Genomic DNA, 17261 nt, shown 5'->3' on the forward strand with positions numbered 1-17261 from the left:
AATATACCTAAAAACAAAGATGATGTGACTTACCAAATGAAAGTGCTGGCAGGTCGACAGACACACAAACGAACACAAACATACACACAAAATTCAAGCTTTCGCAACAAACTGTTGCCTCATCAGGAAAGAGGGAAGGAGAGGGAAAGACGAAAGGATGTGGGTTTTAAGGGAGAGGGTAAGGAGTCATTCCAGTCCCGGGAGCGGAAAGACTTACCTTATGGGGAAAAAAGGACGGGTATACACTCGCGCACACACACACATATCCATCCACACATATACAGACACAAGCAGACATATTTAAAGACCAATATGTCTGCTTGTGTCTGTATATGTGTGGATGGATATGTGTGTGTGTGCGAGTGTATACCCGTCCTTTTTTCCCCATAAGGTAAGTCTTTCCGCTCCCGGGACTGGAATGACTCCTTACCCTCTCCCTTAAAACCCACATCCTTTCGTCTTTCCCTCTCCTTCCCTCTTTCCTGATGAGGCAACAGTTTGTTGCGAAAGCTTGAATTTTGTGTGTATGTTTGTGTTCGTTTGTGTGTCTGTCGACCTGCCAGCACTTTCATTTGGTAAGTCACATCATCTTTGTTTTTAGGTATATATATATATATATATATATATATATATATATATAATAGAGGGAAACATTCCACGTGGGAAAAATATATTTAAAAAGAAAGATGATGAGACTTACCAAACAAAAGCGCTGGCAGGTCGATAGACACACAAATAAACACAATCATACACACAAAAATCTAGCTTTCGCAACCAACGGTTGCCTCGTCAGGAAAGAGGGAAGGAGAAGGGAAGACAAAAGGATATGGGTTTTAAGGGAGAGGGTAAGGAGTCATTTGTCTGCTTGTGTCTGTGTATATGCGGATGGATATGTGTGTGTGTGCGAGTGTATACCTGTCCTTTTTTCCCCCTAAGGTAAGTCTTTCCGCTCCCGGGATTGGAATGACTCCTTACCCTCCCCCTTAAAACCCATATCCTTTTGTCTTCCCTTCTCCTTCCCTCTTTCCTGACGAGGCAACCGTTGGTTGCGAAAGCTAGATTTTTGTGTGTATGATTGTGTTTATTTGTGTGTCTATCGACCTGCCAGCGCTTTTTTATATATATATATATATATATATATATATATATATATATATATATATATATATATCCAAAAACAAAGATGATGTGACTTACCAAATGAAAGTGCTGGCAGGTCGACAGGCACACAAACGAACACAAACATACACACAAAATTCAAGCTTTCGCAACAAACTGTTGCCTCATCAGGAAAGAGGGAAGGAGAGGGAAAGACGAAAGGATGTGGGTTTTATGTGTGTGTGTGTGTGTGTGTGTGTGCGAGTGTATACCCGTCCTTTTTTCCCCCTAAGGTAAGTCTTTCCGCTCCCGGGACTGGAATGACTCCTTACCCTCTCCCTTAAAACCCACATCCTTTCGTCTTTCCCTCTCCTTCCCTCTTTCCTGATGAGGCAACAGTTTGTTGCGAAAGCTTGAATTTTGTGTGTATGTTTGTGTTCGTTTGTGTGCCTGTCGACCTGCCAGCACTTTCATTTGGTAAGTCACATCATCTTTGTGTTTGGATATATTTTTCCTTCGTGGAATGTTTCCTTCTATTATAACCATATATATATATCTCCCCCCCCCCCACCTCCCCCACCGTTGCCCCCTGACTCTCCCCTCCCCCTCACTCTCTGGCACTCTGGCTCTGTCTTAAGACAGTTGTTATTCCTAAACCTTATTTGCTAACTATACAACATGGCTTTTTTTCTTCCTCACTGCCGTAAATTCCTGAATGTAAAAACTGCCTTCTGTGCCTAATTGAATGCTCCAACCTGTTATAGCTTGGACTGATTGTGTTGGGAGAGGGAGCTCTAGGGCTATAAGCTCAGTATTCTATAAGAGACAGTCATATGAAAATGAGACAAATGAAAAAAAAGTAAGTAAACTGTGTATTATTTGAAAACTAATTGCTATAATTGTTAATATATTTATTCTACTGTGAGGAAAGGGTGGTCGGTACCTTCTTGGAAAAATGTTTACAATTGCCCACAGAACCACAATTGTATCCAGGTGTGCACTTCTGCATCGGAAGCAAATCAACAGCCACAAATGTCATCCTTTTTGACTCCAAAAATTTTGAAATTCCATGGGGAGGGATGGGGACTGTATGGAAGATATGTTAGGGCTTTCCAGGAAACTTCTGCAGCATACTTCAAACAGCTGAAAACGTGGGAAGGCCCACTGTCTGACTGTGCTGCAGAAGTTTCACTGGGAATGCCGTACACATTCTCCGTACAGCCCAATCTCTCCCCATGTGATTGCTATATTTTCAGAGCTTGGGGAAAGACATTCTTAGCCATTGATTTGCTTCAGACAGAGATGTAGATTGAAATTACAATGAAATGAACACCCTTAGCTGCTTGCAGGCATTGACGTATGTCAACGGGGACAGATGAAAATGTGTGCCCCGCCCGGGACTCGAACCCGGGATCTCCTGCTTACATGGCAGACGCTCTATCCATCTGAGCCACCGAGGACACAGAGGATAGCGCGACTGCAGGGATTTATCTTTGGCACGCCTCCGCGAAACCCACATTCTCAACGTATTGTCCCGCACTACATTCGTAGTGCCCCCGCCCATTATACTCATTACTCGCGGCGCGTTGCCGATTCCCGTAAGAGTTTGGGCACTGTTTGTGCATTCTCACAGAAGAAGAAAATGGTCAAGTGGCCGGTGAGCCTTAACTATGTATTTACTAAGATGGTATCAGTTCTTTCGGACATGTCCGAAAGAACAGGTACCATTGGTGACCAAGCAGCTTGTTAGAATGAAATTACAATGAAATGAACACAGTTAGCTGCTTACAGGCGTTGACATAAGCAGCTAAGGGTGTTCGTTTCATTGTAATTTCATTCTAACGAGCTGCTTGGTCATCAATGGTAAATATAGAGAGGTAGATGCCCGATTACAATTGTAGTTCTGCAGGCGACTGCAAACATTTTTCCATAAAGGCATTGGCCTTCTTCTCTCGGAGTGGGATAAATGTATTAAGATTTATGGTGGTTACTTTTGAAATGATAAAGAGCTTACTTTTTTTCCATCTGCCTTGTTTTCATTTGACGGCCTGTTACACTTTAAATTATTATGGGTTTTGCTCACTTTTGAGAATTTCTGTAGTTTTTAAAATGTAATTATTGCACATCAGAATGAAGAAGTAGCTGAATATATTTGAAAAGTATCAGTTGTAGAAGTGAAAGAAGTACCTTTCGATTATAGATATATACATAGTAACACATTTGAAACAGTTGTTGACTTATTTCTCACCAGCTCTGTCTCGATTGCACTGATACCAGTTTTCCTGTTGGTTGCAGGCTATGGACGGTGGCAAATGTGTGGGTGCAATTGTTTGCAAGCTCGATGTACATCGCAAGGTTGTCAAGAGAGGATACATTGCCATGCTTGCCGTTGATGAAAAGTATAGAAAAAGAAAAATAGGTAAACAGAGACCTTGTTCAGTTTACAGTTTCTTTATTGGGATTTTCATAATTTTAGTCTGCAGTTGTCACTGTACAAATTGGCATGTGTTAGGTCTGTGGCAAAAAGTTTTCAGATAATGTTCCTTTCAGTATTGCTGACTGGTTATTATTATTATTATTATTATTATTATTATTATTATTATTTTAAGCACAATTTGTTGCATTGCACTCGGGTGATATAGAGGGTGTCAGTCCTACGGATCATAGGGCATGTTTTCTCTCGTGTTTCACCAGATATTGGCATTTCCATTTTTCCAGTGTGGAGCTAGAGTTGGCCCAAACAAATACTGCTCATCAGTTCTTTCATATGACCCCTAGCATCAATGGAAGGTGTCAGTTTGTTCTCTATTACAAAGAAAATGATTTTTAAATCAGAATTTTACTTTTCCATTTTATAGAACAGTACCATTCTTTTGTAGTGCATTATTAGTTTTATTGATATGTATTAACAGGATCAGTAAAACATGAAGGATAATCAGCACCCCAGCAGTGACTGAGCGGCACTTCTGCACGCAGTAGCAGTCGGCAGGGGCCAGGGCAGTGCTATCACTGTTGGAGTACGGGTTATTCTTTGTGTTTTCTGTCCCTGATAATACACTCTGTCAAAGGGGCACATAAAATTCCATTTTAGAAGTAATTTTGTTTGTAACAGGAGGCACTGACTCTTTACAGTGACACTTCATCATGCATGAAGGACATGACGAGCAGTATTTGTTTGGGGTGACTCCAGCCATACATATCAAAAACGAAACTGTAAATATCTGCCAAAACATCAGAGATCACTTGCCTAACGACTTTTAGGAGAGACACACTGCATGTGCCCTCTCTTTGCCTTGCATGAACAATGACAAAGACTTCACTGAGAGTGTGACACCCATTCCTGCCAAGAAGGATTTTTAATATTCTGCATAAATATCAGATTTTGTTCTTTCCTTTTAGATATTGTTATTACGGCGGGTCGTGTAGAGAGGAGGGTGCCACGGTGTACTGCTGGATCATTGCTTCAGAGATCTGCCACTAAATGTGGCACATGATTCAAACAATTTTTTTGTTTTGTTTCAAATGACGCAATTGTTAGTGTGAAAGACATGCATCAGTATATAAATGATGTAGCTAATAGGGTAGTCAGTAACAACAGCACATCTTTCAGAAAACATATCAACATTTAGCTGCAACAAAGCACAGTGCATATTGCTTATAACATGAAGAATTTGGAAATGTGAAATTTTCTGTCCAAACATGGTCAGTGAAGTCAACCAATTTAAAATCTTAGGACTGAGGGTAAATGGAAAGATTTCTTGGAAATATCATGTGAAAGATCTTATGCAGAAAGTAAATACTGTTATGTTCCCTATAAGAATAATGCCTACTATTTCCGACACTGATCGCGAAGGCTTGTTTACTTGGATTACTTTCACTCTATTATCTTGTATGGTAGTATATTGTGGGGTAACTTTTTACACTCACCAAGGATATTTTTAGCCCAGCAAAGGGCAGTCAGACTAATCTGAAGTGTCAGTTCACGACCTCCGTGTAAGCTGTTGTGTGTTTGTCTCGGAATTCTAATGCTGCCCTCCCCGTTCTTATAATGCCTCACGAGATTTGTTGTTGACAATATTGACTCATTCTAAAAAATTTGCGACATACATTCAGTGAAAACTAAGTGCTAAAACAATATACACTTGGTTAAAACTTCCTTAAGCACTGCATAGAAAGGTGTTCACCATCCAGCAAATTTCATTTTCAATAGCCCTCCAGCAGAACTGGAAAAAATCAGTTGCTAAACTGTAAGCATTCAAAACTAATTTGAAAGGTTTCCTTGTGAGCCATTCCTATTCTGTACACTCCTTTTCTGTACAAGAGTTTCTTGCAGTAGTTGAGAAATTATCTCCCTAATGTATTGATTATTCATATACCCTGTCACAATTTGTGTAGTGTTTTATTAATTTGTATATATGTGACATCATACTTACCAATACGTTCTGAAACACCGTGCATAAAAATGGGATTTTCTGGTGCTCACACCTCTGCTTTTTTTGGCGATGAAAAGATAGGGTCACGTGCTCTGGATAGTCCTTAGATTTAGGACCATTTGTATATCCAACAGAAGGATCGTACAATACAGGGTCAAAGTATGATTATTACACACTTCCTCCTGCTTACACAGATTCGGCAATTTGGTTGGTTCTTTTGGTCTATAGCGGGCTTTATAGGACTTGTGAAGGCACCATGAATTCATTGGCGGTTCCATGGAAAACACTAAAAAAGTTTTTTTAACTATATTTTTGCGCTCACCAGCAGACCAAAACCCAACCAAGGATTCCAGCAGATGGCTGAAATTTTTATAATATGAGAGTTGTACCAAAAGTAAGGTTCCCATATTTTTTACAAATAGAAAACATTGTTTCATTCATTCATTCATTCATTCATTTCGTATATACCATCTTTGTACCTTGTTATTTCAACTGTGTAGCTTTACATGTTCTGATGTTTGCCCAGTGCTCCCGCATTCGTTCTTGGTGTTGCTCCTTCCTCTCGTAGCTCCAAGCCTTTCCTGTTTTTAGTTTTGGCTTTTCTTGGAAATCCTGCCATGCCATAAGTTTCTCCTTGAGTGGGACATGCTCTAAGATGTCATCATGGGTGATCCCCACTTTAAGATCTTTCTCCACCTCTGTGAACCAGGCCCATTTTGTTTTCTTCTCCTGAAAGTAGGTGATCATACGATTAGTGAGTCTTCCAGGGCTCTTCGGGGCATATGTCCATAAAACATAATCCTTTTTTTTCTGAATGGTATTGATTATGTGGGAATACAGTTCATGATTATGACGTCTTCTGTATTCCCCATTCTCTTTGATGGAACGTAAGATCTTTCTCAAAATCTTCCTTTCCTTGGTCTCCAGTGTTTTGATTATGACTTTTTTGTTCATTACTAAGCATTCAGAAGTGTTTAAGATCTCTGGACAGGTAACACTGCAGTAATGCCTTAACTTTGCATTGAATGATACTGATCTTCTGTTGTGGATGTTTTTGGTTAAATGGAATGCCATTTCCATTTTGTTCATGTGTGGTAACAAAATATTGTTTATTGTTATTAAGTTATACATAGTTGAAAAGCTTACACTTTTGTCTATTTTTCAACATAGTCTCCATTTTTTTCGGCACACTTTTTAAGACGGTGCTCCAGCTTTTGTATTCCAAAGTCAAAGTAGTCTTCCGCCAACCCGTTGAGGAAATGTGTGACCTCTGTTCCGACTTCGATGGGGCTCTTGAAGTGTTTGCCACCTAAGTATTACCCCTGCCCCCCTCCTCCCTTCCCCCTTGGGGGTCTGCAACTCTTTTGTGGATACATACGTGGCGAACACAGGACCCCAAGCTAGTGCAGCTCTCTTTCCTTTCCGTGCTGCATACTTTCCTTTTCCACATCCCTTCCCGTCCTCCATCTTTTCCCGCCCTCTCCCTCCGCCTCATCCCTTCCTTTCTTCCTCTCTTTGGGAGTATGTTTCGTGCCTACATCTGGAGACGGACACTTGTAACTGTCAGACATAGTTTCTCTTTGTTCTCAATGCTGGAAAGTCTCTGTTTTCTCTTTGTCCTTCTCTTTCCCTTGCTTCTTCTCTTTACCATCTTCTCCACTGCGGCATTTGAGACCTCTCTTCTTTCCTTTTCTTTGTTCCTCCCTCTCTCTTTCTTTCCTCCCTGTGTGTGTTTGAAGGCCGACCCACGTGTTCTCACGTGTAGCTGGTGATGGGGTAACACGTAATTCCCTGCCCAGAGTAGACAAGTAGGACATGTACGAACCCCCTGGTAAAGGCCAAGCCCAGGGAGGGGTGATTACCCGAAATGGTACCTTCCGAACGTGCCGATTGCTCCCTCCGTCTGTTTCTCGGGTGTTGTGAACTGAGTCGTGGGCAATCACCTAAGGCGGGAGTGCCCTCAGAGAGGATTCCCACGAGGAAGGAAAGCGCCATCGGAGACGCCGGTAATCATGGGGGCCTTCTTTCGCAATGGTTTCCTCTACTAAAACTTCTGCCTACAAGAGAAAGCTAGATGAGTCTCAGCCACAGACAGTTCTTCCATCAGTGCCAAAGTTCCTAGTTGTTTCTCGGCCGGATGGTGGTCAAGACTTCTCCACAGTCAACCCTTTTATTATTCAGAAAGATGTTGACGCAATGGCACCTTGTTGTTGGAAACAGTCAGTACCCTCCAGGCACAAAAATTGCTGCAAACTACACTGCTACACACCTTCTCTGTCCAGGTGGAGGTGCACCATACTTTAAATTCATCATGGGAGGTGGTTTATACATGCTGATTCAATGGATTATCCAATGACAACATTCAACACTACCTGTCTGACTGGGGCGTAACGGCTGTTCATAGAGTCATGAAAAGGGTTGACAGGGATTTGGTACCAATCCGTACTCTCTTCTTGATGTTTGACGGAGTTCAACTTCCATCAAACATTAAAACAGGATATCAGATCATTTCCGTTCGTTCTTACATCCCCAACCCTACGTGTTGCTGTCGGTGTCAGTGGTTTAATCATACCAGCCAGTCGTGTTCCAATCCGGCAAAATGCATTACATGTGACAGGCATGCCCATGAGGGTGATTGTCCTCATCCATCTCCTCATTGCATCAACTGTATGGACGACCAAGCTGCTTCTTCTAGAGATTGCCCTATTTTCAAAGATGAAGGAATTACTCAGGAAATCAGAGTGAAGGAAAAAGTGTCCACATTTGCTGCTCATAAGTTATTCGCCAGTAGAAAGCCCCACTGTGCTCCCAGTGGGTAAATATAGCACTGTCCTTGCATCTCGGCCTACTAAAGAGGTAGCCACACAGACTTGCGATCTCACCTTTAGCGCTACAGTTGTCAGATCAGCCAGCCCAAAGATCGCCTGTTCATCCTCCCTACTATTGCCTGCTCACTCTCAGGCTCACCCTTCATCAGCTCCTGCTAAATCATGGGCCCCAAAATCGGACACCTGGTCTTCCAAAAAGAAAAAGAGCCTACTTGCAAAGATTTTTTTTACGTGCCCTGACCTCCCAACCATCAATTCCTCCCTCCTCTCACTGTCCTTCTTTCAAGAATACTCAAAAGAAACTAAAGTTCCTCTCCAAGGCATGTCTCATCTACAGCACCACTCAGCGGTAGCCGCCCTCGGCCATCTTCCGTGTTGCTGGCGGCCGATCCACCAGTCGATCACTAGTGGCAGGAGCTGCGAGCAACCTACGGATCGGGGTCTTCTGCCCCCCTTTTCTGTCCATCCTATGTCAATTATCCATTGGAATACCCATGGAATTCACTCCAATCGGGATGAATTGTCAATCCACTTACGATCCTACTTCCCGGTCACCTTCAGTCTTCAGGAAACAAAGCTACATCCCCATGATTGCTTTGTCTTCCGTCATCTCCAATCGGTCCGGTTTGATCTCCCCTCTGCTGATGGCACTCTGGCACACGAGGGACTTGATTCTTCTCTATGATACTATCCATTATCACCTAGTCCCCTTAAACAGTTCCAAGCTGTCTTGGTTGGGGACTTCAATGCCCACCACCTGCTTTGAGTATCTCAATATCCTTGTCCATGAGGCTCCCTATTGATTGAACTCTTCCACCAAGCGGATCTTGTTTGCCTGAACACTGGGGAACATACATTTTCGTCTGCCGCCATGTCAAACTTCTCTCATTTGGACCTTTCAGTCGGTAATGTTCCACTAGCTAAACACTTTGAATGGTTCACTCTTGCTGATACACACTTGAGTGACCATTATCATGTGTGTCCTTCGATCACAGCCACAACTGCCATCTATGCACACATGGTGCTAGAAGTTTTCCCAAACCGATTGGACACTTTTCTCCTCTCTAGCGGCATTCAATGACCGTCACTTTCCTAGCATCGATGATCAGGTCACCCATGTTACTGAAGTTATTCTTACAGTCGTGGAATGTTCAATACCTCGTACCTCCCCTTTGCCCCAGTGCCCCCCATTTTCTTGATGGAACGAGACGTGCTGTGATGCAATACGCAAGCGGAGATGTGCTCTTCGCATTGTCCACCACCATCCTACATTGGCCAGTTGTATCCGCTATAAGCAATTACGTGCGCAATGCCATCACATCATCCACAATACCAAGAAGGCAAGCTTAGACTTATTTACCAGCTCCTCTAATTCCTTCACTCCCTCATCTGTAGTTTGGAGTCGAATTCAACGGTTATTCGGCATGTCTAGTTTCTCCCCAATCTCTGGACTCATCTCTGTCGCGCATGATACCTTAGTGGACCCAGTCGCAATTTCTAACTCATTGGGTCAACACTTTGCTGAGATTTCGAGCTCTTCAAATTACCTGCCAGCCTTTCTCCCGAAGAAATGTGCAGTGGAAGTGCGACCTCTTGCTTTCTCCTCTCAAAATTGCGAAAGCTATAAAACTGTTTTCTGTATGTGGGAACTCCAACACACACTCTCTTCCTCTCACTCTTCTGGCCCCAGGACTGGATGGCATCCACGTCCAAATGTCGCTGCTTTTATCGTACCGTAATCTGTGTTACCTCCTTCGCCCGTATAATCGAATTTGGACCAACAGTACCTTTCACAGAAGATGGCCGGAAGCTATCATCATTCCTGTTCCGAAACCTGGAAAGAATAAACATCTCCACCGTAGCTATAACCCCTTATTTCTCACGAGTAGTGTATGTAAGGTTTTGGGGTGCATGGTAAATTGCCGTTTATGCTGGTAACTGGAGTCCTGAAACCTTTTAACACGTGCCCAATACAGTTTCTGAAAGCATCATTCTGCAGTTGACCATCTTGTTGCTCTCTCGACTTATATCATGAACAATTTTCTCAGGAAACACCAAACGGTAGCAATATTTTTTGATCTGGAGAGAGCATTTGATACCTGTTGGAGGACAGGCATCCTCCGCACACTGTTCTCTTGGGGCTTTCGTGGTCGGTAGCCCGTTTTTCTTCGCGAATTTATGGCAGAGCGCACATTTAAAGTGCGGGTGAACATTACTCTCTCCCGTACTTTCTCCCAAGAAAACGGGGTACCCCAGGACTTCGTGCTAAGTGGTGTACTGTTTGCCATTGCCATAAATCCAATTATGGATTGTCTCTTTCCTGATGTCTCGGGCTCCCTCTTTGTGGACGATTTTGAGATCTACTACAGCTCTCAACGGACCAGCCTTCTTGAACGACGTCTTCAAGGCTGTCTTGATCGCCTCCACTCTTGGATCATCGAAACAGGCTTCCGCTTTTCTCCCAGTAAGACCGTTTGTGTTAATTTTTGGCGTTGTACAGAGTTTCTTCCACCTTCCTTACATCTAGGACTTGTCAACCTTCTGTTTTCGGGCGTTGCTAAATTCTTGGGTCTTATGTCTGACAGAAAACTGTGCTGGTCCTCCCGCGTTTCCTATCTTTCGGCTCGCTGTCTGCGATCCCTCAACACCCTCCGTGTCCTGAATGGTACCTCCTGGGGAGCAGACCGAGTGCTCCTCCTCCGCCTCTATCGCGCCTTAGTGCGCTCGAAATTGGACTATGGCAGCATGGTTTACTCCTCTGCTCGGCCGTCTATTCTTCGGCGTCTCGACTCTATCCACCACCATGGACTATGTTTTCGTGGATTACGTTTAGTGTCTGGAGCTTTTTACACCAGCCCTGTGGAAAGCCTTTATGCCGGGACTGCTGAACCTCCGCTGTCCAATCGGCGAGCTGTCCTAAGTCGTTATGCTAGCCATCTGTCTTCCATGCCTGTTAATCCGGCTCATGACATTTTTTTTGACGCCTCCTTGGATTTAGGGTATGCAGGCCACCCTTCCTCCCTACTACCACCGGGAGTCCGCTTCTGTCAACTGCTCCATTCTCTTTTCTTCCACTTTCCTAAAACTTTCTTGACAACTTGGGGTACAGCACCGCCTTGGCTCTGTCCCCAGACCTGCTTGCTCCGTGACCTTTGTCAGTTTCCCAAGGATGGTACCCCTTCACTTGTTTATCATTGGGCATTTTCTGCTCTATGTGCACAAATGAAGGAAGCCACATTTATTTACACTGACGGCTCAAAAACATCGTTTCGTGTAGGGAGCGCCTATATTGTTGGCGACACCCCAAATTGATTTCGGCTTCCCGACCAGTGTTCGGTTTATACTGCGGAGCTTTACGCTGTTCTCCAGGCTGTCCACTACATCCGCCGCCATCAGCGGATACAGTACGTTATCTGCTCAGATTCTCTCAGCTCTCTCCTCAGTCTCCAAGCTCTCTACCCTGTCCACCCCCTGGTCCACCGGATTCAGGACTGCCTCCACTTGCTCCACTTGGGGGGCGTCTCAGTGACGTTCCTCTGGATCCCAGGACTCGTTGGTACCTGTGGAAATGAGGCGGCCGATATAGCGGCCAAGGCTGCAGTCTCTCTTCTTCGTCCAGCTATTCGCACGATTCCCTTCACCGATCTACGGAGTGTTTTATGTCGTCGTGTTGTTCTTTTATGGCATGCAGATTGGTCGACACTTCCCAATAATAAATTGCAGGACGTGAAAGCTCTTCCCTGTGCTTGGACCTCTTCCTCCTGAACGCATCGTCGGGAGGAGGTCATTTTAACTAGACTCCGGATAGGGCACTGTCTTTTTAGCCATTGACATCTTTTAAGCGGTGATCCTCCCCCAGTTTGTCCCCACTGCTCTCAGCTGTGGACGGTAAGACACCTTTTGCTTGAGTGCCCCTATTTTACTCTGTTACGTGCCCATCTACAGCTGTCGCCTGAAATATCGTCCATTTTAGCAGATGACACGCGCTCAGCCGATTGAGTTCTTGAGTTTATTAGTGCCAGTGAGATGACGTCAGTCATTTGAAGCTCTTTTTGGGGACAACCAACCCCTTTCTGTAGTGTTTTTTTAAGCTTTCCATCTGCTTTTAGTTTCTCCAATTTTTTGAGTTTTGTTCCCATTGCTGCTGGTTTCCATTTTCGTTTTTTACTTTTTCATAAGTCACAGACCGGGCGCTAATGATCATAGCAGTTTTGCGCCAAAAAAAAAAAAAAAAAAAGTGTCTGTCGCTTGCCTTGGCCCCTGTTATTCCTGATCTTCCTAAATAACTTGGGAGACAATCTGAGCAGTCGTCTTATATTATTTGCAGATGATGTCGTCATTTACCATTGTGTAATGTCATCATATGATCAAAATGAATTCCAAAATGATTTGGACAGGATATTTGTGTGATGTAAAAAGTGGCAATTGGCACTAAATCGTGAGAAGTGTGAGGTCATCCACATGAGCACTAAAAAGAATCCGCTAAATTTTAGTTACACAATAAACCACACAATTATAAAGGCTTTAAACTGAACTAAATACTTAGGTACTACAACTACGAATAAATTACAGTGGAATGATCATGTAGCTAATGTTGTGGGGGAAAGCAAATCAAAGACTGCCAAACAGTTAGAAATTTTTACCGGTTTACTAAGGAGACTGCTTACACTAATCTTGTCTACCCTCTTCTTGAGTATTGCTCTGCAGTGTGGGATCTGCACAAGACAAGATTGACTTAGGACACCAAAAAAGTTCAAAGAAGGTCACCTCGTTTTGTATTATCATGAAGTAGGGGAGAGAGTGCCACAGACATGATACACGAATTGGGGTGGCAGTCATTAAAGCAAAGGAGTCTTATGCTGTGGCACAGGACATTCTGATGATATTTCAGTCACCAACTTTTTCCTAAGAGTATGAAAATATTTTGTTGGTGCCCACCTACGTAGGGGAAAACAATCGCCATTATAAAATAAATCGGAGCTTGTTTAATGATTTAAGTGTTCATTTTTCCTGCACGCTGTTTGAGAGTGGAAATGGTAGAGAAGTAACTTAAACATGGTTCGATTAACCCTCTGCCAGGAACTTAATCGTGAATTGCAGAGTAATCGTATAGATGTAGAAGGATTGGTGATTTGCTGATCCCGTCCTCTATAGTCACAGATCATTCATCATACTGTTTTGTAGGCAACTGTCAGCCAGTTGGAACAGACTGAAGGCCTAATCTGTGATTGGTAGTTCCATTTAAAATGAACTGAAATTTATTACACCTGTTGTGGGACACTTTTCTTGGGAACAGTAGTGTTAGAGTAAACATTGGTGCCATGTGTCTTGTGTACACCTTTCCATTCTGTATTTCACAACTACATCTTTTGTCAATTATTTTTCATTTATTAGTCTTGTTTCTTAACTACAGGTATTCATGCAATGGATTTTCAATCTCACTGTGTCTGTAGAAATGTTATCTGTAGCAGCACTGTTGATTTTCTTAACTGTTATTGTAAATTTATGAGGGAGGATTAGATTGCCTGAAATGACAAGAAACTTTTACCTGACTGTAGATTAGATATACCGTGAACATTTAAATTAAAATGCTCACTTAATATTTCATCATTGTGGTTGTTTCATAAATAACTGGAATTCACCAACTGGAGCCATATTGATTATTATTGCAAACTTCCCATGAATTTCTACTTCTACAGCACAAGCTTGAAAATGATGATTACTGCAAAATCTGAAAATAATGCTGTAAATGAATTATATTTGTATTGCTTCTTAATATTAGTGCCAACACCACATCAGACTTACTGTTTCACAATAGTTTGAGTTCCCTGAATAACTGTGAATTCTAACATGAAGTCGTTATCCACATGGGCATAGCAAACTTAAACAAATTCTTAGAATCAATATTGAGAAACTTACCACAGAGGGGCAGCATATTGCTGCATACAACAAATCTGTCATAGGGATGGCAGTAATTACTGAAACTACCAGTTTTTAGTTCACTGGTTTTTTCCACACCAGTTTAACCTAATTGTTAAAACCACTCAAAATAACCGGCTACTGAAATTACCAATTTTCGGTATTTTATTCTTTTTATTATTCCCTGTAATAAACAAAGAAATCGAACAGAGAGAGATTTTGATTCCCTCAGTTTCAAGATACGCAGAATGAAAATATTAGATTAAATAAGCAAACTTAGTTCATCCACCATTTGCTGCTTTTCTTACTTTTCTTAGAAAGTGATATGTGGTTGAATACTACAAAAAAATACCAGTAGTCCACCTATTTATTCTTATTTTTTGAAATTCTGCTAAAAAAATCATGTTGTAAACGGGGATCATACCGCTATAGGAACATTACAAATAGTCAGCGTAAAAGGATGAAAGCTGAGATTGAAAAGTTCTATTTTTGTGTTTATTTGTCCGTGTTTAGTGGATACGAGCAGATAAAGGCACACTATATAAGACAAGCAGCCGACCAAATACTTTCTATTTTTATTGTAAATTATGAATCAGTTGTTAAGTTTTTAATGTATTACTGTTACCATAATTTCCTTCCTCTTTTATTATTTCATAGAAACAGCTAACAAATATTAAATCTTGTAAGGCAACTGAAACATAGTTTTCATTGCTACGTTACTTCATAAATATTTCCAGACTAGTTCTGCCATTCTGGTATACAACAGATATCGGGTGTCAACAGTGAGAAACTACCACACAGATCAGAAGGAGCAAGTATTGCACACTATACGTACATGTGTATCATCTGATTGTTTGCAGATGATGCTGTCATTTACCATTGTGTACTGTCATCAGATGATCAAAATGAATTGCAAAATGATTTAGACAGGATATTTGTGTGGTGCAAACAGTGGCAATTGACACGAAATCTTACCACATGCTAACAGGTATATTATTGTCTTGGCAATGCTGCACCAGTACTGGTGCCATGGGTTTGTTGCTCATTTCTGTTGGCATTGTCATGAAAACAGCACTGATTGCTTTCCCCCATTTTCTATAAAAATGCTGAATTTCAAAGCAGTGCAAATTTTACAAATAAAATTTTAAAAGTTTTATTTAAAAAAGAAAACATTGGTACTGCTGCTATGGCTAATTGATATTTTAGTTTTTTACCTGGTTATCAGGAGAAGCAAAACTGGCCTTCTATGGATCAGTGTGTGGAATGTCAGATCCCTTAATCAGGCAGGTAGGTTAGAAAATTTAGAAAGGGAAATGGATAGGTTAAAGTTAGATGTAGTGGGAATTGGTGAAGTTCGATGGCAGGAGGAATAAGATTCTGGTCAGGTGAATACAGGGTTATAAATACAAGATCAAATTGGGGTAATGCAGAAGCAGGTTTAATAATGAAAAAAAAAATATCAGTGCAGGTAAGCTATTACAAACAGCATAGTGAAAGCATATTATTGTAGCCAAGATATGCATGAAGCCCACACCTACCACAGTAGTACACATTTATATGCCAAGTAGCCCCACAGATGACGAAGAGATTGAAGAAATGTATGATGAGATAAAAGAAATTATTCAGATAGTGAAGGGAGACGAAAATTTAATAGTCGTGGGGGGACTGGAATTCGGTAGTAGGAAAAGGAAGAGAAGGAAATGTAGTAGGTGAATGGCGGTAAGGAATGAAAGAGGAAGGGCCAACCCCCCACCCCCACCCCCCCACCCCCTCACTGGTAGAATTTTGCACAGAGCATAACTTAATCATAGCTAACACTTGGTTCAAGAATCATAAAAGAAAGTTGTATACATGGAAGAAGCCTGGAGATACTGACAGGTTTCTGATAGACAGATAGACTATATAATGGTAAGACAGATTTAGGAACCAGGTTTTAAATTGTAAGACATTTCCAGGGGCAGATGTGGACTCTGACCACAATCTATTGGTAATGAACTGTAGATTAAAACTGAAGAAACTGCAAAAAGGTGGGAATTTGAGGAGATGGGACTAGGATAAACTGAAAGAACCAAAGGTTGTAGAGTTGTTTCTGAGAGAGCATTAGGGAACAATTGAGCAGAGGATCAAGCGGGTAAAAAAATCAGGGCTAGTAGAAATCCTTGGATAACAGAAGGGATACTGAGTTTAATTGGTCAAAGAAGAAAATATAAAAATGCAGTAAATGAAACAGGTAAACAGAAACACATACGTCTCAAAAATGAGATCAACAGGAAGTGCAAAATGGCTAAGCAGGGATGGCTAGAGGACAAATGTAAGGATGTAGAGCCATATATCACTAGGGATAAGATAGATACTGCCTACAGGAAAATTAGAGAGACATTTGGAGAAAAGAAAACCACTTGTATTAATATTAAGAGCTCAGATGGAAAATCAGTTCTAAGCAAAGAACGAAAAGCAAAAAGGTGGAAGGAGTATCTAAAGGGTCTATGCAAGGGCAGTATACTTGAGGGCAGTATTATGGAAATGGAAGAGGATGTAAATGAAGATGAAATGGGAGATATGATACTGCGTGAAGAGTTTGGCAGAGCACTCACAGACCGAAGTCGAAACAAGGTTCTGGAAGTAAACAGCATTCCATTAGAACTACTAATAACATTGGGAGAGCCAGATATGAGCAAGATATGAGATAGGCAAAATGCCCTCAGACTTAAAAAAGAACGCAGGTCTTGACAGATGTGAAAATTACTGAACTACCAGTTTAATAAGTCACAGCTGTAAAGTACTACCATGAATTCTTCACAGACGAATGGAAAAACTAACCTTGGGGAAGATCAGTTTGGATTCCGTAGAAATGTTGGAACACGTGAGGCAATACTGACCCTACGACTGATCTTAGAAGAAAGATTAAGGAAAGGCAAACCTACGTTTCTAGCATTTGTAGACTTAGAGAAAGTTTTTGACAATGTTGACTGGAATACTCTCT

The 17261-nt window shown here is 41.8% G+C and overlaps 1 protein-coding gene and 1 non-coding gene across 2 annotated transcripts in view; one reads left to right on the forward strand and one right to left on the reverse strand.

Moving 5' to 3' along the window:
• LOC126106345 (N-alpha-acetyltransferase 30) overlaps positions 1-17261 on the forward strand; it is a 79897-nt gene that overhangs the window by 40739 nt on the left and 21897 nt on the right. Inside the window, exon 2 of the mRNA XM_049912596.1 lies at positions 3394-3517. Within this exon, the coding sequence (XP_049768553.1) occupies positions 3394-3517 (124 nt within the window). The remainder of the gene's footprint in view (positions 1-3393; positions 3518-17261) is intronic.
• Trnat-ugu (transfer RNA threonine (anticodon UGU)) lies at positions 2485-2558 on the reverse strand. Its single transcript has one exon. It is a non-coding gene; the product is annotated as a tRNA-Thr (tRNA).

The sequence above is a fragment of the Schistocerca cancellata genome, chromosome 10 (genome assembly GCF_023864275.1).
Source record: "Schistocerca cancellata isolate TAMUIC-IGC-003103 chromosome 10, iqSchCanc2.1, whole genome shotgun sequence".
NCBI lineage: Eukaryota > Metazoa > Arthropoda > Insecta > Orthoptera > Acrididae > Schistocerca > Schistocerca cancellata.